At 41.2% G+C, this 24,124-nt stretch overlaps 1 protein-coding gene across 14 annotated transcripts in view; it reads right to left on the bottom strand.

Annotated features, from left to right (window-relative positions):
* Window positions 1-319: 319 nt before the first annotated feature.
* LOC140737630 (transcription factor 4-like) overlaps window positions 320-24,124 on the bottom strand; it is a 653,305-nt gene continuing 629,500 nt past the window's right edge. For 9 of the 14 annotated variants that reach the window (XM_073064119.1, XM_073064122.1, XM_073064116.1 and 6 more), the window contains 5 exons: window positions 15,564-15,699; window positions 10,443-10,605; window positions 9,299-9,531; window positions 4,081-4,223; window positions 320-780 (listed from right to left, as the gene is read on the bottom strand). In XM_073064119.1, the coding sequence (XP_072920220.1) occupies window positions 4,087-4,223; window positions 9,299-9,531; window positions 10,443-10,605; window positions 15,564-15,699 (669 nt within the window). In that variant the 3' untranslated portion in view covers window positions 320-780; window positions 4,081-4,086. The remainder of the gene's footprint in view (window positions 781-4,080; window positions 4,224-9,298; window positions 9,532-10,442; window positions 10,606-15,563; window positions 15,700-24,124) is intronic. The other 5 variants (XM_073064117.1, XM_073064115.1, XM_073064126.1 and 2 more) reach the window with 2 other exon arrangements.

Here is a 24,124-nt window from a genome sequence, read left to right on the forward strand (position 1 = left end):
CAAAAACAAGTCTTTCTAAAAAGGCAGAAGGTGTGACCTATTTTCCATCAAATACTATGAAACTGCAGGAGAATAACAGGAATTAAAAATCACAAAAGAAAAGGCATCGTAATAGAGATACAGATTACATCACCAACAGGCCCATTATTTCATCAGTTACTCCCATGCAGACAGGAATGGCTAAGCAGTCATCACCTACGTTACCATTAGGACAGTTGCTGGTTTTTGTGAATACTGGATGTAGACGGGCAGCAAAGCTTCACTCTCTCCAGAGAACAAACACTAGCTGACTAGAACACCAACAAAACAAAATGTTAAATTGTATTTTTTCCTTTTTTTTATCAGAAGTACACTTTTCATTATTGCAAGGTTACGATTTCAAATAAATATTTTTTTTTCAACCTACAAATTGATTTTTTTTTTAATTTTATTTTTTTACAGAAGTTCAGGCACAAATGCATTTTCCACAGTGTGGAGAAGATTGCCGTTCAGTCTCCAGGCTGTACATTAACAGCTTGCAACATACTGCTCAACATTCTGAATGATATGTTAGAGTTTGTCCCCCAAGTCGTACTTTGCTTGTTGGGAATGCAGTATTCTCTTTTTCCTTGCTCTCTCTCTCTCTCTCTCTCTCGTCTGTGATTCATTTTCGTGACTGCTTTTAATGTGTCTCCATTTTACAAAAGAAGGGGATGGGCAGAGTGTTTACATTGTTGTAAGATAATACAGTTGTCAAGGAAGCGGTCTCTCACTTATTTTTGTTGATCTGGCACCATGGGCCTACAAAAAAAAAGAATAAAGGTTAAGTAAAGATGGACACAATTTTCACTTTATTCCTTTCTCACCTGAGGGCAATGATTCCTAATTTCTTCCTACATGCTCATTCTTCATGTGCGTACCAAGAGGGACAGTGAAGGCTGGCTTGGGTGGCCATCTGTTGAGCCACCATCCTATCTCAGCTTGGTGCCCAGGGGCACAGATAAAGAACAGCTAGAGACAGAAAAACTGAGGAACCATCATAATGTAAGTTATTGAGACTGATGGAAACACATATTTTCCATCCCCATTAATAGATAGATTGGAATGTCTTTGCAAAGGTGTTATTCCCCTTACCATTGACTTCAAGCACAGGTAAAAAACAGCTACATGTACATGAAACGCTGTTGTAGGGAAGCACCATCATCATCAGAGATCACCACCATCCAGGCCATGCTCTTTTCTCACTAATACCATCAGGCAGAAGGTACAAGAGCGTCAGGACTCGCACCACCAGTTACTACCCCTCAACCATCAGGCTCTTGAACAAAAGGGGATAACTACACTCACTTTCCCATTATTGAGATGTTCTCACAACCAATGATTTCACTTTAAGGACTCTTAATCTCATGTTCTTGTTACTTATTGCTATTTATGTATATTTGCAAATGCACAGTTTGTTGTCTTCTGGACTTGGTCTTTCATTGATCCTGTTATAGTTACTATTCAATGGATTGGCTGAGTATGCTGGCAGGAAAATTAATCTCAGGGTTGTATGTGGTGACTTATAATGTACTCTGATAACGAAATTTACTTCGAGCTTTAAAAGTTTAGTGCACAGAAAAACTGAGGATCAATCATAATGTAAGTTATTGAGGCAATTTTCTACCCTTATTAGCAGGTAGATTGGAATTTCCTCGCTCTGACCTCCTTCTCCACAGTATTGATGATGGGATTAATCATTTAGTTCTTTCCTACATCATGGTGGAACAGTAGTGCGGTGAACTAGGCACAATTCTTGCTGCTACTACAAGGAGTTAGAACGTTCTCCCCTGACTGTGTGGGTTTCCTCTGGGTGTTCCAGTTTCCTCCCACATCCCAGAGACGTATGGGTTAGTAGGTTAGTTGGTCACATGGGTGTAATTGGGTGGCGCGGGCTCCTTGGGCCAGAAGAGCCTGTTACTGTGCTGTATCTCTAAATAAAAATAAGTGAATATTGTCATTTTATTTTTGGAACTATCTGATTCTTCACCCTATTCTCAAAAAAGGGGACATGCTCCTGATGCAAATGGGTAGTCAAAGCGGCTCAAGGGTAGAAAAAAGGTGCCAGATTAGATGCAATCAGTCAAATCTTCCTTTTGCTCATACTCTTTCATTCAATAATGTTTAGGAGAAGGTTGGCCATCCTACCTTTAGAACACAGGGCGGTACAGCACAGTACAGGCCCTTTGGTCCTGGAGAAAGAAGTAGCTGAAAAGATGGTGAAGGCATTTGTCCCTTTAGAACAGAGATAAGGAGGAATTTCTTCAGCCAGAGGGCAATGAATCTGTGGAATTCATTGCCACAGTCAGCTGTGGAGGCCAAGTCATTGGGTATTTTTAAAGCACAGGTTGATAGGTTCTCAATTAAAAAGGACATCAAAGGTTACAGGGGAAGGCAGAAGAATGGGTTTGAGAGGGAAAATTAATCAGCCATGATTGATGGGTCAAATGGCCTAAACCTGCTCCTATGTCTTCTGGTCTTATGACCCATAATATTGTGCTGACCTATTGACCTACTCCAAGATTAATCTAACCTCTCCCTCCTGCACAGCCATCATTTTTTACCATTTTCCATCTTTCTTCATTGCTTCATTTGACCCATCTAGGCATAGACTAGATGGGCTGAAGGGCCTATTTCTGTGCTGTTGTGCTCTTTGACTCTATGACTTTCTTATGCAAATTTTCCCTTGAATCTACAATCAAATGAGATCTGCCAACAATACATTTCTGTTCCAGTATCCTGTCAACTATCCCTGGGCATTAAACACTCCAATACTTTTACACAAAACTGCCTTCCAAGCACTTGCTGTGGGTTATATTTCACCAGCATCCCATTCCTCAGAGAAATATGTTTTACATTAATCTTGTGTAGAACAGAATATGTTACATTCCGTCAGAAAGGAAAATAGAGGTGAATGTTCTAGCATGCGAGTCATAAACAGAGGTTAGTGTTCAAACCCAACTACAATCATTGGGGAATTTTAAGTATTTTGGAGCTCATTGGGTCTGCATGCATGGGAGTGTTTACTAAAATAATTCAACAGTTGCTTTAAACAGTGGGAAATCCAAAAGGTAGACAGTAACGTTTCATTTGATTGTGATCAGAAAGGACATGAATTAACTTAGGAAGAAACATTTGCACTTAAATGCTCATAACGTGTTCAAGCATCGTACACAAAATGCAGGAGAAACTCAGCAGTTCAGACAACATCTATATTTACTTGCTGCCCATTACACCACTGGCCCTGAGGGAAACTCCTAAACCTGCAGGGCCAGTGGACCACTCTTAGTCTGACCTCTACCCTTTGACCTGTTTGGCATGGGTGACCCTACAAGGAACCAATGCACAAGGCTCTGACTCCAGCCAACATAGGTCTCCAGGTCATTAAGACACACAACCCTCCAAACCCTATGATAAGGTTATGGTCCTCTTGAAGGAGGCAGCATCTATGGAAAGGAATAAACAGTCAACTTTTTGAGCTAAGCCTGATGCAGTCCTGATCAAGGGCTTTGGTCCAAAACATTAGCTGTTTATTCACTTTCAGAGTTGCTGCCCCACCTGCTGAATACCTCCAGCATTTTGTGTGTGTTGCTCTGGATTTCCAGCATCTGCAGGATCTCTCTCTTGTGTTTGCAAAGTTTTAGTTTTAAAGTCAAAATGGACTGCTAGCAAAACTATAAAGTGCATCCCAAATGATCAGACTTTGAGAGGGTAGCAGTATGTGAACATCACAAAAATCGGATGTTTACAGATGAAACACCAATGTTACGTAAAGGCATATTTTACAAAACTATGTTTAATTCCAAACTGGGAAACAAAATCACCATGGATGACAAGATATGGAAAGCATTGGTGAGATGAAATGATCAGATGAAATTCTAAAGACTTCAATGATGAAACAGAAACCAGAGTCAGACAACAAAAGAACAAATCTCCCCACATATTTTCTGACAGAGGTAAATGTCGATGTTGTCAAAGTAGAAAATATATATTGTGGATTCTGTTATGGTTGAGATATACTGGCTGCTATCAGGCAGCTGAAACCAGCATGATTTCAATTACCTCTTTTCACATTGGGCCCATATGGTTGGAAGTGTCTCCCATACTCGGGTTGACGCCAGCAAGGGAGAGTGGCGGTGGATCTGTTGATACTTTCTCCTCTTCTCTTCTTTTCAGACAAGCTGCTTTAGGGTTCAGATTCCTCTCTTCAGGAGAAAGAAAATGTTCAACGTAACCATAAGATACTTAAAAAGGAGAAAAATAAAAATATGCAGGGCTATTGGGTTAAAACAAAGTATTTGTGTTAAATGTTTGGCTCTTTCAGAAAGCTAGACTGTTTTATTGGTGAACGGCGGGGGATCTGCTTGGCCGCGGTGCCGCCTGCTTGCAGCCAACCCGGAGAGAGGAGTCCGAGTTGGGCCATTCCACTGGAGAGCCGGAAGCGATGTAGTGCAGCGTCTATGCTGGTGTTGGTGCTGCCTTCTAGTGTTTGCTCGGCAGACGACAGGATATTTTGTGTTTGACTGCAGACTGCTGCAGCACTCAAGGACTTGGACTATATTTTTTTGTGAAACTTTTTTTTTACTGTTATCTTATACGTGCTATACGTGCCTTGTGCTGTGTATAACTGTTGGTACTGTGGCTTGCACCTTGGCCCCAGAGTCCCGCTGCTTCGTTTGGCTGTATCATAGGTCCAGCCAAGTGACAATTAAACCTGAACTTGAAATAGAAACAAAGGGACTATAGACCTCTTTCTGTGCTATGTCATTCTGTGATCTGTTCTCTTGTGCAGGAGAAGGAGGTGGAACGGGTTATGCAATTTCTGAATACTTTGTCTAACATCTATCAAAATTAAAGCCGCACTTATTCAAAGTGCTGGAGGAACTCAGCAGGTCAGCAGTATTAATGCAGGAGAGTAAAAAGTCAACATATTGGGCTGATAGGAGTCGAAACGTCATCTCTTTATTCCTTTCCACTGATTCTCCCTGTCCTGCTGAGTTCCTCCAGCATTTTGTGTGCATTGCTCTGGATTTATAGCATCTCGTGTTTATGACCTGGGCTTAATATGTCTCTTCCTCCCCATAAGATTTTGTCATTTTAAGACCTAATCTTTTGAAAGCTCTCTGCACTGATTAAGATTGGAGCAAGGCACAGAATTTAAAACCTGCAGTGTGAGAAAACTAAAGCACATATGCAATGCCACTATTTTAAGGTGACTGTGCAAGTCAAGTAGTTTCATTACGAGGAGGGTATTTTAATGGAGTTTTGGAGACTAAATTACTCATTTAAATTGTGGCAAACTAACATAGATTATGGAAATTATCTCAGTATAATTTATTTACAGCTTGCTTTCATTTGCACATTAGTTGTTTGTTAGTCTTTGTTTATGTGCAGTTTTTCATTGTTTCTACCATGTTTCTTTGTTTTACTGTGAATCTCAAGGTAGTGTCATTTAACATGGGCAATCATAGTCTTCCAATGGCAATTGTTCTTGGCAAATTCTTCTGCAGAAATGGTTTGCCATTGCCTTCTTCTGGGCAATTTCTCTATAAGATGGGTGACCCCAGCCATTATCAATACTCCTCAGAGATTGCCTGCCTGGCATCAGTGGTTGTATAACCAGGACTTCTGATATGTGCCAGCTGCTCATACGGCCATCTACCACCACCTGCCCACATGGCTTCACATGACTCTGATTGGGAGGCTAAGCAGGTGTTACACCTTGCTCAAGGGGTGGCCTGCAAGCTAGTGGAGGGAAGGAGTGTCTTACACCTCTGGTAGAGATGTATCCCCACTCCACCACCCTCAAGGTAGTATATGGTGATATATATGCACTTCAGTAATAAATTTTACTTTTAACTTTGCAATTTAACATAAATACGTTAAAATATATATTTTGAACATATTTAAAATGCTTAACAGGTCAAGTGGCATCTCTGGAGAGAAAACAGGGTTCATGTTCGAGGTCAATGGCCTTTAAACAGTACAGATACTATTGACCTGGCAAAGGATCTCCATTTTTCTCTTTAAGCAATCCACTTGACCTGCTGACATGAGCTTTATTTGTCACATGTACATTTAAACATACAGTGATATGCTCCAAGTTGTGTCAAATCAAATCAGCAAAGGTTGAGCTGGGCAACACACACAAAATTCTGGAGGAACTTAGCAGGTCAGTCAGAATCTATTGAAATGAATAAACAGCCAAAGTTTTGGACTGACACCCTTCTTCAGAACTGGAAAGGAAGGAGGAAGAAGCCAGAATAGGAGGGTGGGGGTGGGGTGGAAGACAAGCTGGAAGGTAAATGGTGAAGCCAGGTGGGTGGGACTGGGGGGGGGGGGGGTGAAGTAAGAAGCTGGGAGATGATAGGTGGAAAATATAAAGGGCTGTAGAAGAAGAAACTCGATAGGAGAGTGGACCATGGGAGAAAGGGAAGGAGGAGAGGGACCAGAGTGAGGTGATAGGCAGGTGAAGAGAAGAGGTAAGTGGCCAGAGTGGGGAATAGAAGAAGGGGGAATGGGGAGCAGAAAAAAATTACCAGAGTTTGGAGAAATCAATGTTCCTGCCATCAGGTTGGAGGCTACCCAGACAGAATATCAGATATTGCTCCACCATCCTGAGAGTGACTTTATGGTAGCAAAAGGGGATGCCATGGACTGAAATGTTGGAATGGGAATGGCGATAGGAATTAAAATGGCTGGACACTGGGAAATGCCGTTTTTGATGGAGGGAGTGGAGGCAACCCATGAAGCAGTCCCTCAATTTTTGTCAGGTCTCACCAACGTAGGTAGGGCAGCAATGGGATCACAGAACGCAACAGACAACCCCATCAGATTTGCAGGTGTAGTGTTGTGCTGGGCAAGTGTCACCATGTCCCGATGCCAACATAGCATGCCCCAGTATGCCCTTGTAGTTCAATCCGTTTAGTCAGACTACTTGATTTATTGTGACAGAATTAATGAAGTGCCACTTCAAATTAGATGGCATAAAGGATTTTCACTGGTATGTTGGAAATATTATTCTACATTTCTCTTAATTTTTCCTGTTAAATAAGTAGTCTTGGCTGGAGTAAATTATTTGTTTGGCACACTAGAGGGAGCAACACTTACATACTAACTCCAGCATGAAATATGAGGTAGATTTGTAAAAAATAACCACGTTTTCCAGTAAAACAATTACAAGAGGAGGGGAACACAATAAATACTTTTTTTTTTATCAGAAAACTTGACCAAATAATGCTAAATGAAAAACAGATTATAACATCAAATGCATTAATCAGGTCTAAAATGGGAAATGCACTCGACCAGTTTATTTGATCTACATGCATTAAAAATGTAATGACCTGTATGGGAAAAATTATTAATCCTTTTCGTTTACAATATGTTTTTTTAAAAAAAAATCCAAATTCCATCCCAGTACATGATACTTATGCATGGGCGGCTTATCTAAGAAAGGATGTGCTCACATTGGAGGGGGTCCAAATGAGGTTCACAAGAATAATCACGGGAATGAAAGGCTTATCATACGAGGAGCGTTTGATGGCTCTGGGCCTGTACTCACTGGAGTTTCAAAGAGTGAGGGGTTATCTCATTGAAGCCTTTTCAATATTGAAAGGCCTAGATAGAGTGAAGGTGGAGAGGATGTTTCCTGTATTGGGTGAGTCTAAGGGCACAGCTTCAGTATACAGGAACATCCATTTCCAACAGAGATGAGGAGGAATTTTTGTAAGCAGAGTGTGGTGAATTCCCAAGTCACTGGGTATATTTAAAGCAAAGGATGATAGGCTCTTGATTAGTAAGGGTGTTGAAGGTTACAGGGAGAAGGCACTAGAATGGGGCTGAGAGGGATACTAAATCAGCCATGATGGAATGGTGGAACAGACTTGATGGGCTGAATGGCCTAATTCTGCTCTTATGGTAATCTTCACTTTTTAAAAGGGGAAATTCTGATTCCATCCCACTATGCGATACTTATGTAGGGTGTAGCCTAAAGTGGAAGTATGGAAAATAGTGCATTTCTCATGCAAATTTTTAGAGAAAAAAAAGACAATTCTATCAGAAAATTAAATCATGGGAAAATGATCAGAAGGAATGTAGGTAATCTGCAATACTTTGGTAAAGTATTTGCAAGTCTGCAGGCATTAGAGAAATAGGTGTTCACAGATAGAATGTGATATGTAGAAATGTCACTTCATCTATCCTGACTGTTCCCTCAGAAGGCCATACACAACCAAACTATCGAGAATGCTTTTGGAACTATATTACCACTTAAAACCACGTCTTTCTTCCCAACAACAAATATAAAACACAAAATTCCTTTCTCATACCTCTACCCTTTAACCATCTATTTGGTGTCAGGCTTAACTCATTGTCAGTAATTTTGCCTCTAAACTGTGTCTTGGTTTCAAGTTTTACCCCAGAAATTTGAGCACGCAGTCCAGATCTGTGTAGAATGGGAAACACACAATCTTTTGGATAAAACATCAGATCTAGTGGACCATAGATACAGGAGCAGAATTAGACCATTTAGTCCATCAAGTTTAGTTCTACCATTCCATCATGGCTGATATATTATCCCTCTCAACCCTGTTACCCTGCCTTCTCACAGTAATCTTTAGCATTCTGATTGATCAAGAACCTACCAACTGCTTTAAATATACCCAATGATGTGGCCTCCACAGCCATCTGTAGTAATGAATTCCACAGAGTCACCACTCTGGCTAAATAGTATTTTCTTCATCTCTGTTCTAAAGAGACATCTCTCTATTCTGAGGCTGTGCCCTCTAGTCCTAGACTCCTCCACTAAAGGAAACATGCTTTCCATATCCCCTCTATCAATCTAACAATCTTGGAGTAATGTGAGCATTCGGCACAGAATACTCCAGGTGGCATTAAAAGATTCTGGCACAATCTGAGTAATAAAAAGGGAGTTATAACTTGTCCAGGATATAGTTTATCAGTCTGTCAGCATCACTGAGGCAAATTATCAGGTCATGCATTTCACCCTTTTCTTACTTTTACGACAGACATACCTTCCAGTCACAACAGCAGAGGAACCTTATATTGATGGAATACTCAAACATCCTGGTCTAACCTACCACTAAAACTTGCAAAGACACATTTTCCAATTAGATATGGATTGAATTCTCAATGAAGCATAATTAAGTCGGCTGGATTTCCTTATACTTAATACTTTAGGGAACGAGAAGATGAAATTGGAGGAAAGAGAGAGTGTTTGGGCAACAAAGGTTCTGTTGAAGAATTCCATATGTCTATTGACCTCGGACTTGCTGTTCCAGGCTCAAGATAACGGCGACTGCTTGGTGGAGGATCAAGAGCTTCGTTTGTGGCTTGTCGCTCTTCAGGTGGAGCTGCACCATGCGGCCTAGCTCTTTAAATGCTTCGTTGATGTCGCGCACACGCAGACGCTCGCGGGCATTATTTGCCATTCTCCGTTCTCGTTCACGCTCAGCCTTCTGCTCCGGGGTAAGGTCTTCATCGTCATTATTATTGCTGGGGAAGCATAAGGAATGTTTTGTATTAAAAAAAAAAAGTAGAATGTAAATTGGAGATAAAAATATTCAACATATACAGTACTATGCAAAATTCTTAGGCACATATATATAGCTAGGGTGCCTATGACTTTTATGCAGTACTGTAGTAATTTATTGTATTGCACTGTACTGCTGTCACATAAAAAAACCAACACATTTCATGACGTGTGAGTGACGATAAACCTGATTCTGATATGGGTCTCTATTGTGGACTGAGAGTGGGAAGGGGGCAGAGAGAGGGGAATCATGGTTAGGAAAAGGGAAAGGGAAAGGGGAAGAAGCGGGAAGCACCAGAAAGACATTCTGTAACGATCAATAAACCAGTTGTTTGGAATCAAATGACCTTGGCTGGTGTCTTAGGTTTGGGTGTGTCTGCATCTGCGCCATCCCCTGATGCTGGCACTCGTTCTCTGCCACCTGTCCCACACCTCTCCTGAGGTGCTCCACCTTCGACATCCTTTGCTCCCGCCAGATTTACAAACTTGCTCTCCACTCTACGTTGCCAAATATAGTACTGTGCAAAAGTCTTAGGCACCCTAACTATACTTATGTGCCTAAGACTTTTGCACAGTACTGTACAATATTAGCACAACACTCTACCATCTGCTTTTCTTTACACAACAAAATAAACAGATACTGGCAAACTACTTCAGATTTAAATATTTTTTTAGAAGGGCATGATAAACGGCCCTTCCAGGGCCCGTGCTGCCCAAGTGACCAATTGGAATGTGTGACGATACCAGAACACCTGGAACCTCCGTCAGGTCTCCCCTCAGCCCCCACCACTTCACAGAAAACAACCCAAGTTGTCCAATCTCTCATCAGATTCTAATCAGGAATTAAATAAAAGAATCGCTCATTTACTGTTACCTAGATAGTGACCTATTTAATATCTTGATGTCCTTCTTGTCCTCGTCTCCCTTTTTATCATCTGTGGGTTTTGAATCCTGCAGATTCTCGTCGGGTTCATCTTCGGACTTTATTTCTGAGCTGACAGATGACACGCTTTGTCCTTGCAGGCCGCTGGAGAGGGCTGAAAGGGAGGCCAAGTAAGAAAGCCACATTAATTGTCAGAAATAGTTTCTTGAACAGTTTCTCTGACATTAAATTCATTAAAATTATATAATCACAAATAAACTGCTTAACCAATAAGAAATATCACTTTGCTGTGGTTTGAAACCCCTGCGGTTAAAACAGATTTGAGTCATTTTCAAGGATTACAGTCGGCCCTCCTTATCCGCAGATTCTGCATGCACGAATTCAACCAACCGCGAATCGCGAAAACCCGGAAATGCTCTTCCAGCACTTGTTGTTCGAGCATGTACAGACTTTATTCTTGTCATTATTCCCTAAACAATGCAGTATAACAACCCTTTTACATAGCATTTACATTGTATTAGGTATTATAAGTAATCTAGAGATGATTTAAAGTATATGGGAGGATGTGCGTGGGTTATCGTGCATCGGATCGAAAAAAATCGGAAGTTCTCTTACTAAGTAAGTCGGAACAGGTACATCCGGTATCATTTAGCGTCAGTTAGTCAAATGTTTGCATTCATATATAGTATATATTTTACCTTTCTATGCATATAAAACACTTAAGAACATATGTTTCAGCGCCGGGAACGGAAGTTCTTGAGACAGGGGACAGATCGCTCCCGAGTGCGCTCTCCACCGTGTCCGGTTGATGTGGAGGATCAAAAAATCAAAACCCAATAATTAAACCACTGCATTGCTTAGTAATAATTGTAGCTTTCATCGGGGCAGAGCCTTTCTCACTTTATCCTTTAAAATTGTTCAGATCGTTGACCGACCTAGCCTAACACTTTTCTAGTGACCGATGGCGTTTCACCTCTTTCCAATTGCTTTATTATTTCCACTTTATTTTCAATTGTGATTTTTTCGTGAACAGAAACACTGCGCATTCAGAGCTCTGGTGCCGGGTCCTAATGTCCAGTGCTCTGAGACAGGTTAAATAAGGTCTGGGGTTTCGCTGGGTCCTAAGATCCACCGGATTGAGACAGGTTGAATAAGGGACTTGAGCATTCACAAATTTTGGTATCCGCGAGGGGTCCTGGAACCAATCCCCCGTGGATAAGGAGGGCCGACTGTATAGGGATAACAAGTTATGATTATCTCCAGTCCATTACACATACAGTATATACAGAGACCTGCCTCCTCAGAAATGGCTTAGCGGCTTTAAAAGGTGCATATCACAGCTGAGATTCACCAGAAGGGCTCAAAGCTACATTTATAAGGAGAATAAGTGTAGGAAGTGAACCTTAGTAGAAGGAATAAAGGCATAAATCACTTTCTAAATGGGGAACAAATTCTGAAATCAGAGGTGCAAAGAGTCCTTGTGCAGAACTCCCTAAACATTTGAGTCAGTGGTAAGGAAGGTAAATGCGATGTTAGCATTAATTTGGAGAGGACTAGAATACAAGAGCAAGGATGTAATGCTGAGGATTTCTAAGGTGTTGGTCCGACCGCACTTGGAGCATTGGTGTGTCTTGGGGTTCGTTATCCAAGAAAGAATATGTCCACATCGAAGAGGAATCAGAGGAGGTTCACGAGAGTGACCCTGGGAATATAAGAGTTAAGATATGAAGTGTGTTTGATGGCTCTGGGCCTGCACTCACTGCAGTTTTGGAGAATGGGGTGGGGGGGGGGGGGGGGGAGTTATCTCATTGAAGCCTATTGAATATTGAAAGGCATGGATAGAGTGGGTGTGGAGGTCATGATTCCTATAGTGAGTGAGTCCAGGACCAGAGGGCAAAGCCTCAGAATAGAAGGATGCCCCTTTAGAACAGAGATGAGGAAGCATTTCTTTAGCCAGAGAGTGGTAAATATGTGGAATTCATAGCCACAGACAGTTGTGGAGGCCAAGTCATTGGGTATATTTTAAGTGGAGGTTGATAGGGTTTTTGATTAATCAGGATGTTGAAGGTTACAGGGAGAAGGCAGGAGAATGGGCTTAAGAGGGATAATAAATCTGCCATGATGGAATGGCCTAATTTTGCTCCTATGTCTTATGGTCCCAACATTTCTAATTCCTCCATAACTCTTGCTTCAATAAGAACAATTTAACGGAAGGGGTTAAGACAATGCTCGCTCTTTTTGGGAACTGGGGAGAAAATCCTGTTCCTGAACACTTCGCCCTTCATCACAAACCTATTGTGTCCTCCAAGGGTAGGCCAATAGCTGTCCTATAAAGTAGGAACAGTTATTGAATAATAATTTAATCTTAAACAATCTTTCCCTGTTAGGTAAATGAACATCACAAATCTAGCTTCATACCAAGAGTGGCAAAAATCTTTCAACTCAGTTTCCTCCCACCTCCCCCACCCAGTGGGCAGAACATACAAAAGCCTAAAAGCACGCATCGCCAAGCTCAAGACAGCTTCTATTCCAGTGCTATGAGATTATTTAGTGGCTCCCTGGTATGATGTGATGGACTCTTGACCTCACAATCTACAGTACCTCGTTGTGACCTTACACATTACTGTCTACCTGCACTATACTTTCTCTGTAACTAGAGTCATAGAACACCACAGCACAAAAACAGTCCATTTGGCCCATCTAGCCCATGCTGAATTATTAATGTCTAGTCCCATCAACCTGCACCCGGACCACAGCCCTCCTTACCCACCCATCCATGTACCTGTCCAAATTTCTCTTAAATGCTGAAATCGAACCTGCATTCACCACTTTCACTGGCAGCTCACTCTACACTCTCACCACCATCTGAGTGAAGAAGTGTATTTATTTACTTATGGAGCCACAGTGTGGAACAGGTCCCCCTGGCCCTTCAAGCTGTGCCTCCTAGCAGTCCCCCGGTTTAATCCTAGCCTAATCAAAGGACAATTTACAATGCCCAATTAACCTACTAACCCGTGGGACTGTAGGAGGAAACCGGAGCACCTGGAGGAAACCCACGCGGTCATGGGCAGAATGGATAAACTCCTTGTAGGCAGTGGCGGGAATTGAACTGGGGTCGCTGGTACTATGAAGTGTTTGGCTGACCACTACACTATCATGCTGCCCCAAGGTTCCCCTTTGTGTTCCCCTTAAATATTCACCCATGACTTCTAGTTCTAGTATCTCCAAACCTCAGTGGAAAGAGCCCGCTTGCATTTACCCTATCTACACCCTCATAATTTTGTGTACCTCTATTAAATATCCTCTCATTCTCCTATGCTCAATCTTTCTTTATAACTCAGGTCCTCCAGTCCTGGCAATATCCTTGTAACCTTTCTGCATACTCTTTCAAATCTATTCACATCTTTCCTGTAGGTAGGTGACCAGAACTGCACATAATACTCCAGATCAAACCTCACCAACGTCTTATACAACTTCAATACAACATCCCATCTCCTGTACCAAGTAATTTGATTTATGAAGGCCAATGTGCCAAAAGCTTTTCTTACAACCCTGTAACTCAGGTCCTCAAGTCCTGGCAACGTCCTTGTGAAGGATGTAACACAATGTTATTAATTTAGCTGTGGTTTTCCTTTTATTCTACCTCGCTGTACTTTTGTACACTGTATACTGTGGTTTATCTTGCACTACCTCAGTGCACTATTGTAATGATGTCCACGGCTCGAATGTGAAGGCAAGAGTTTCACTGTATCTCGGTACATATAACAATAATGAACCAATTTATCAATCTGCATGTAAGGAGTGTAATGATTACGGATGTCAAAATGGGGGTGTGCTTTCAGGATTCAAGATTGTTTAATGTAATTTCCAGTACACAAGTATAAAGGAGAACAAAGTAATTGTTATTCCAGCTCCGATACAGGAAAAAAACCATAAAATGACAAGGATATAATATTAATAATAAAAACAATAAATATAAATACATAAGATAGCTAATGTACATTGATTGTATGTTCATAAAGTGATGTTAGGTACAGGGGTGTCTGTACATAATGTGACTGACAGGAAATGATAAAGTAGTGGTGATTGGGTTGTGGAGGGGTGGGTTAGTGGGTGGAGGTGTTGATCAGAACTTACTGCTTGCGGAAAGTGACTATGTTTGAGTCTGGTGGTCCTGGCAAGGATGATTTGGAGCCTCCTCCCTGACTGGAATGTGTCAAATGTAACTTTTGAAATCCCACATCCACTCACTTCCGCAGGCAGCTTCTTCCACATTCTCACTGCTCTCTAAGTGAAGAGGTTCCCTTTCTTGTTTCTCAAACTTTCATCTTTCACCCTTAACCCATGCCCTCTAGTTCTAGTCTCACCCAACCTCAGTGGGAAAAACTTACCCTATCTATATCCCTCATTATTTTGTACAGCTCAATCAAGTCTCCCCTCATTCCTCTGCTATAGGGAATAAAGTTCTAACCTATTCAACCCTTTTAGCTTAGGTCCTCCAGTGCTGGTAAAATCCTTGTAAATTTTGATCATCTCACCAGCAGATATTAGCGATATTGGACATGAATATTCCAAATAAACGACACAAAGGGTCCAGAAGAGATGAATGAGAATGTTCCCAGAAATTAAAGTGTTATCACATGCAGTGCGTTTGATGGTTCTGGGCCTGTACTTACTGGAATTTGGAAGAATGACAGGAGATTTGCTTTAAATGCTGCATACCCAAGGGATCACATTGAAACCTATTGAATAATGAAAAGCCTAGACTGCTCAGACATGGAGAGGCTGTTTCCTGTTGTGGGAAAGTTCAGGACCATAGGATAGAGGCTCAGAATAGAAGGATGTTCCATCTGAACAGAGATAAGGAGGACAAATCATTTGGTATATTTAAAGAGGAGGCTGGTAGATTCTTAGTTAATAAGGATGTCAATGGCTACAGGGATAAGACAGGAGAATAGGGCTGAGAGGGAAAATTAATCAGACATGATTGAATGACGGAATAGATACAATGGGCCAAATGGCCTAATTCTGCTCTAATGTCTTATAAAATATTTTAGCCCTGTCCAGTCCTGACATGACATTGAGGTTATGTCTGAAACTGGTGGTACTTACCCCGGTATGGGTCCTGGGATTGGTTTAGGTCAGGGGAAATGGCTGACTGCACTGGAAGCTGTGGGACTGGCACTTGGTTTGAAACGATTGCATGGCTGCCTCGAAGCCCAACACCTTCTTCACGATGAGCTCCCACCTGGTGTTAAAAATACAAAAATACTAGATACTTCAGCAATTGTTCCCAAATTACTGGGCAACATAACATAGGCACATGGATGAAAGAAAAATGGAGGGCTATGTAGGAGAGAAGGGTTAGACTAATCTTGGAGTAGGCACAACATCAGAGGTCCAAGGGTCTGTCTGTGTTCAGTGCTTGGTGTTCTATGCTCCATCTCAAGCCAACTACGATTTACAATGATGAGGCATCCCTGACACCCCTCATCTTGTTCCTGATTATACTGAGCGTCCAGCAGGACTAGGACTAAAGCAACAACTTTTGTTTCATCTGTAAATATCACACATGTTAGTAGGGTTCAATGTTAGGGTCATGCCTGTCCTAGCATGTGAAGCCAGCACCCAGCAAACTGGGTGGATGAGATCAACGACCAGGAACGCTTCATGGAGAGCGAAGGCATGAAAAGGCAAAGAAGAAATCATGGTAATCCACCACAGCTAAGGAAGCCCTCAGTTTGTGCCGACTACTCTTGCCACTGGACCCAGACTTTTGAGGTTGAGAGAGTGGGAAAGTTACAGTGCATGGTTTCCACTTTAAAAGCTCTTCCACAAAGGTTTCACTATCATCATTGGGTATGTCAGACAACCAACAACAACACCGTTCTAAAGATCTGTGTCTCCAGGATCAACTAGACTGTTTCCATCAGATGGCACCTAATTGATAACTTGGAGAGTTCTTGAGGACATCAGTTTAAGGTGAGTGGAGGAAAGATTAGTAGAGATGTCAGCGGTAGAGGCTGATACAATAGGGGCATTCAAGAAGCTCTTAGATATACAGATGGATATAATGAAGAGGGTTAAGGGCTGTGTAGGAGGGAAGGTTTAGAAAGATCATGAAGGTCATAGGTCAGCACAAGACAGTGGGCTGAAGGGCCCATACTGAAGGGCCTATGCTATTTTCCATGGAAAATCCTACAACGTGTAGTGCATATGGCTCAGTCTATCATGGGTAAAGCCCTCCCCACCACTGAGCACCTCTACATGAAGTGCTGTTGCAGGGAAGCAATGTCCATCATCAGGCACAACCATACTCTCTTCTCGCTTCAGGAAGAAGGTACAGGAGCCTCAGGACTCACACCACCAGGTTCAGGAACAGTCATCAATCATCAGGCTCTTGAACCAACTTCACACTCCCCGACGTTGAACTGTTTTCACAACCTATGGACTGACTTTGAAAGACTCTTCATCTCATGTTCTTGATATTTATTGCTTATTTATTATCACTGAACTTTTTTTGTATATGAGGACAATATGTACTTTGATAATCAATTTACTTTGAACGTTAATTTTCTACATCCACAGTCTCTGTATAAAACATGTGCAGAGCTTGCCTCTGTTGCAAACACTAGACTTAACTGTGCATAACCTACCTGGTATGGTAGCATACAGGGAAACCGTCAACTCTGCATTATACAAACACCATGATCCTTGTGTGCTCTGCGTACATGGTACCTTGCCTTTTCCTAGTCCTCATTTACAGAACACAGGATTGTACAGGCCCTTTGGCTCACGATGTTGTGCTGACTTTTTAACCTACTCCAAAGATCAGTCTCTCCCTCCATGTGCATATCTAAGAGCTTCACTATGATGTCCAATTGTAGTCCCTCTTCAACCACCCTGGTTGAATTTTTTTTTATATATGGTAACAGATCGTTCCAGCCTAACAAGACCACTTAATAAGCACCACAGACCCACAAACAAACTTAGGACTTTCCAGTGCACTTGTATGCTGCGATATCAAGGTACAGTATAGTGGAAAAGACTCAGGCATATACCCATAGCAAGCGTGCCTAACATTTTTGTACAGCACTGTAGTAATTGCACCGTACTGCTGTTACAAAAAAAAACATTTCATGCCATTTCATGATTCTGAAATGGGTATTTATTGTGGAAGGGAGCAGAGAGAGGGGAATCATAGTTGAGAAAAGGGGAAGGGAGAGGGGAGGGAGTGGGAAGCACCAGAGGGACATTCTGTAATGATCAATAAACCAATCGTTTAGAAGCAAATGACCTTGCCTGGTGTCTCAGGACTGGGTGTGTCTGCACCTGCACTATACCCTCCCCACAGCACTCCACCGTCACCATTCACAACATCCTTTGCTCCCGTCAGATTTACAAACTCGCTCTCCACCTCATGTTGACAAATGGTACCCTAGCTATATATACACAGAGACACCTAAGATTTTTTTACACAGTACTGTACAAGATGCTTCAAAAATAAAACAGAAAGGCTATATTTACAACATTGAATGTTGCAGAGACTGAAAAGATTTTGTCGTTCTGGTCAATGCAACAGATGGAAGTTCTTCAATCTCAATGTTACTTCAATCTTCATATTAAATTGTCATGCATTCTACACAAAATAATCCTCTCCCCACTCCCATTTATGATATTTACCAGGGCACTGCAGACAAAGAGCCTGAAGCATTGGTGAGGATCTCTACCACCCATCCCACAATCTCTCTGACCCACCAATAGCAGGAAAGAGGTACAGCAGCTTCAGGACTAGGACTGCCAGGTCTTGAGACTAACGAATGCCCTGCCATCATCAAGGTCTCATCACTAGGACAGCGAGCTGTTTACCTCTGCTGTACTTTACCACAGGAATTTTATTTTATTAAATTATTGATGGTAATATTTTGCATTACTGCATATGCTCTGTGTGATATGTTTTGTCGGTGCACGATGATCTGGAAGATCGTCGTTTTCTTTGGTTGTATATATTTATACAATCAGATGACAATAAACTTAAACTTGAAGTAGAGATTGCTAAACAAATAGGCATAAATAACATTAACAACTTGTTTTAAATTATTTCAAAGATGGCATGACTACCAAGGGCAATGACAAAGTAACACAGGTGAGATTACTAGACAATTCAATTCAGAAGGTACTGTGTAGCCTCTGATCTTCACAGACTTCATGGCTAGAGCTATCTCCCAATTATCTGGTAGGGTGGCATGATAGCGTAGTAGTTAGTGAAATCCTTTACAGCGCCAGCAAAACGGATCGGGGTTCAATTCTCACCACTGGCTATAAGGAGATAGTACATTTTTCCCGTGACCATATGGGTTTCCTCTGGATGCTCCAGTTGCCCTCTGCAGAGTTAGTAAGTTGGGGTCATGCTATGTTGTCAGCACTTGTGGGCGGCCCCCAGCATATCCGAGGACTGTGGTGGTTGTTGACGCAAATGGCGCACTTTTCAGTATGTGTGACAAATAAAGCTAATGTTTCATCATGCTTTTGTCAATAGTCTTGCTGTATAACTACTAAGTTACAACAGACGTCACTAAGGTCAAACACTCAATGGCCACTTACTAGCTAGACCTGTACATTAATGCAAATATCTAATCAGCCAATCAGGCAGCACAGGCAGGTATCATCCAGAGGTTCAGTTGTTGTTCAGGCCAAACCACAGAATGCAGTCAAAGAGACTTTGACCATGGAATGATTGTTGGTGCTGGACGGGGTGGTTCGAGTATCTCAGAAATGGCTGATCTCCTGGGGATTTTCATGCACAGCAAATTTACAGAGAATGATGCAAAAAAGCAAAGCAAAAACATGCAGAGAGCTGCAGTTCTGTGGATGAAAATGCCTTGTTTATACGAGAGGTCAGGGGAGAATAGCCAGTCTGGTTCAAGCTGACAGGAAGGCGACAGTAACTCAAATAGCCACACACTACAACAGTGGCGTGCAAAAGAGCATCTCTGAACGCCCAACGTGTCGAAACTTGAACTGGATGGGCTACAGCAGCAGGAGACCACAAACACACAAAAAAAGACTCAGCGGCCACTTTATTAGGTACAGGAGGTACCTGGTAAGGTGGCCACGGAGTGTAGTTCTAGCTCCACTTTAATGAGTTGTTCTAATCAGGTTTTTTTTTTTTGGTTCTATTTTGCAAGATGACTTTAACCACTGGAATGAATTGAGAAAAGTGAGTGTTGCTACAAAGTGTATGTCAGGCTGGTATTAAAGTATACTTTATTTTAAATGTTGTAATGAAATATCCAACTGTGCAGAGCCATGATACTAATCATTGTGACTGTCATGGCAATACCATTTAGCTGGATAACCTTAGCTCAGCTAATAATTATGCCACTCTTCCATTAATTCTGCTTCAGTTCTCACCACATTCTTACTCTCATACAATCTGGGTGGAAATTTCCAGAGTTCAGCCCACAGATATTTATTTCTGCCTTTAAGCCCCATTTCGTGAGTCATTTATCACCTTTTTCAAGATTCAAGATGGTTTAATGTCATTTCCAGTACACAAGCGTAAAGCAGAACAAAATAATCGTTACTCCAGATCCAATGCAGCACCAAAATTTTATATTCTTAATGTTATTTATGCCTGCTTGATTAGCAATTTCTAGATGGTCATTTTTAATAACAGCTTAAAGTGTGGATCACAGTAAGATTGAGGTCAAGGTACTTTAATAACAGCATACATTGAAGTCAGGACAACAGATACTATTTAGATTCTGTTCAAGATTCCAGATTGTTTGATGTCATTTCCAGTACAGAAGTGTAAAGGGGAACTAAATAATTGTTACTCTGGGCCTGATGAAGCACAAAAAAACACAGTAAGATGAAGAATACAATAATAATAAAAACACAATAAATAGAAATACATAAGATAGCTTATACACATAGATTGATTGTATGTCCATAATGTGATGCAACTCAAGAATTTCTGTACATACGGTGACTGGCAGCAAATGATAAAGTAGTGCTGGTTGGATTTGTGGGTCGAGGTGTTGATCGGTCTTATTGATTGGTGATAAAAAACTGTTTTTAAGTCTGGTGGTCCTGGCATGGATACTATGTAGCCTCCGCACTGATGGGAGTGGAACAAACAGTTGATGAGCAGGAAGAGTGGAATCCTTCATGATGTTAACGGCCCTTTTTCAGCACCTTTCTGTATATATGTCCATAAGGTATAGGAGCAAAATTAGGCCATTTGGCCCATTGAGTCTGTTCTTGGTGGCAGGTAGGCTAGTGCCAGTGATGTGTTGGGCTTTTGTGTAAAATAATGCTTAAAGACTGATTTTGATCTTCCTTACTTCTTAAATACACAAGCACATTTCTGCCCTGGGAATAAGTCTCTGGCTATGCCTCCCATCATCTTGTATACCTCTATCAAGCCATCTCTCATCTTCCTTCACTCCAAAGAGACAGGCTCTCTAATCCAGGTAGCATCCTGCTAAATCTCCTCTGCATCTTCTCTAAATCTTCCACATCTTTCCTATAATGAGGTGATCAGAACAGAACACAATACAAAACAGAATACAATAGTGTGATCTAATTGGTGTTCTATAGAGCTGCAACATTACCTTGAAGCTCTTGAGCTCATTCTCCTGGCTAATGAAAAATTACTAAGAACGTGAGTTGTAAAAGAGAGCTTGAAAGTGAGTCCGTAGGTCACTGAGTCAGTTCAGAGTTGTGGTTTTGTATGCTGTTTTTAATGCCAACGCCCAGAGGTACTTCCCTCAACCAAGATCATTACTTAATCCTGAATTCACTTTAGATTGTGCAACCAAGTCATGCAGTGCCAGTGGCCACATTACCCAACACAAGATCAGTGGTTCTGGTTTGACACAATTCAAAGTTCCAGTCAAGTCACTGTATGAGTAAGGCTTTGAGTCATCCTGGGTTCACGATGAAGTGTCTTATAAAAATAATACCTCTTCCTTCCTAGGGCGATCTACTTTTTAAAGGTGCAATAATTCACTGTCTAGTCATCGGGGGTTAAAACATGGCTGCTTTCCTTTGCTCCTTCTTCCCAAGCCCGAGGGCAATAGAATCTCAGTTCTGTGGTCAGTAACCTCTCTAAGGAAAGAGTTAACTTTGATTCCTCCTTGCTATGTGCCAAAATGTGTAACACCAAATGGTGTTTGTCTGGGATGTGGGAATATTTTGAAAAAGTGCAAGGGAACCAGTCACCAGCAGTGGTTTGGGAACTTAGATTGAGTACTGGTCTACCGCCTTGAGAATGGATAATGGTAAAAAACAAACTTGTCTGGAAAAGTACTTGGGTAAAAGCATTGTTAGGTTTTTGAAGGGGCCTTGAAAGGTATAAAAAGGGGGCAACTTCTTTGTGCAATGGGGGGAAATATTTTCTTAGACTAGGCTAGCTGTGAGAGTTGGACAGAGGAACAGAGGGAGAGAAGATGATGGAGGGGGGAGAGGGAGGGGAGCGTGACAGCAAGAGAGAGACAGAGGGAGAGAGTGAGAGAGACAATGAGAGAAAGACAGACAAACGGGGGGGGGGGGAGAGAGAGAGAAGCTGTTGATTGGCTGATAAATATTATTTTGTCTCATTTAATAGTTTATTAACCATATTTCTTGCATTCAGTATTTTACTCTTTAACTCTATTAAAGCACATCCTTTGTTTGTAGATTCCTCTTACTGCTGAGCCAGAAAAGAACAAATAACAAATTTTAAAATATTTTCATTACAACCTCTTCAGTCTGTGACAGAGAAATGCTGGTGCCCCTGAGACCAGTATTGAATAAATGGGCAGAAGACAAGATCCGTCAGTAAATCATTAAAGTTCAAAATAAATTCATTATCAAAGTCATGATATAGTACAGAGATTCATTTCATTGAAGGCATTCACAGTAGAACAAAGAAATACAGTAGAATAAATGAAAAACTACACACCAAGACTGACAAACAACCAATGTGCAAAAGACAAACTTCCAAATAAAGAATATAATAAATAAGTGAACAGATTATACTGAGAATATGAGTTATAGAGTCCTTGAAAGTGAGTCCATAGATTGCAGAATCAGTTCAGTGTTGAGACGAGTGAAGTTCCCAGCAATGTAAAGTGGAGGGAAATTTGGATTGAAAGTATTAACTCTAGAGTTCAGCCACTGAATAAGTGCCATTTGAAGTAAGCCTATAATAGTTACACTGCTGTGACTAAAGACTTTTACCACCTCAGAATAACCTTGGAGGAGGCTTTGTGGGAATTACTGCTTTCAAGCCCAACTCTGTATCATGATAGCTCCTATGAAGGTGATAAGAACAGTTGTCGGAGAAAGAGACGCTACGATCTTAATGCTGAATGGCTCCAAACAATTTTCAGAGGTGACTTTTGAAATACATTCCACCGGTTGTCATTCTGATTACTTTCTTCAGCTGAGAACTGGTAATTTTTGTTCACTTCAAGCAAATTACTGTCACTGACATATGTCAGGAAATTTGTTTTTTGGCAACAGTATAGCGCAATACATAAAAAATTACTGTAAGTTATAATAAAAAATAATGAAAAAGACAGTGAGGTAGAAAATCTTAAACACTAGAAATTCTGCAGATGCTGGATGTTCAGCGACCCTCATGAAGGGTGTCTGTCTGAAACGTAGGCTGTTTATTCCTCTCTATAGATGCTGCCTGACATGCTGAGTTTCTCCAGCATTTTGTGCTTGTGTGTGTCGCTCTGGTGAAATGCTGTTCAGGGACCGTTCGGAAATCTAATGGCAAAGGGAAAGAAGCTCTTCCGAAAATCTTGTCTGAATTTTGGTGGGATAGTTCCATCAAAAAGGATGTGCACATTAGGCCTAACTAATTATATTCTTGTACCCAAACAGGCTTATTTATTTATTTTATTTTATTTAGGGACACAGTGTGGAACAGGACTTTCCGGCCCAATAAGTCGTGCTGCCCCGCAACCCACCAATTTAACCCGAGCCTAATATTCCCTTACATGTTTTTGTTTGAACCAAGCAATAATATATTTCATTAATGGATGCATCTGTTTGCCCCACACCCATCAGGGAGGAGGCTACGTAGCATCCATGCCAGGACCACCAGACTCATAAAGTTATTTTCCCCAAGTAGTAAGGCTGATCATCACCTCCACACCCCCAGCCACCACTACTTAATCATTTCCTGTCAGTCACCTTATGTACAAACACTAGCGTCATTTTATGGACATACAATCAATGTATTTATATAAGCTATCTAATGTATTTATATTTATTGTGTTTTTTATTATTATTGAGTTCTTTATCTTATTGTGCTTTTTTGTGCTGATTTGGGTCAGGAGTAACAATTATTTTGTTCTCCTTTACACTTGTGTACTGCAAGTAACATTAAACTATCTTGAATGTTGGATGCAACACACACAAAATGCTGGAGGAACTCTGAAAATGCTGGAGCAGGCCGAGCAGCATCTATGGAAAAGTGTATACATTTGATATCTTGGCCCGAAACATCGACTGTTTGCTCTTTTCCATAGATGATGCCTGGCCTGCTAAGTTCTTCCAGCACTTTGTGCGTGTTACATCAATCTCCAACATCTGCAGAATGTCGCTTGTTAATGATTGAATTTTGAAGGTGTAATATATAAAGAGTAAAGCATTTTTAAATATGTGCAATA

Source organism: Hemitrygon akajei, chromosome 13, assembly GCF_048418815.1.
Source record: "Hemitrygon akajei chromosome 13, sHemAka1.3, whole genome shotgun sequence".
NCBI classification, from domain to species: Eukaryota; Metazoa; Chordata; class Chondrichthyes; order Myliobatiformes; family Dasyatidae; genus Hemitrygon; species Hemitrygon akajei.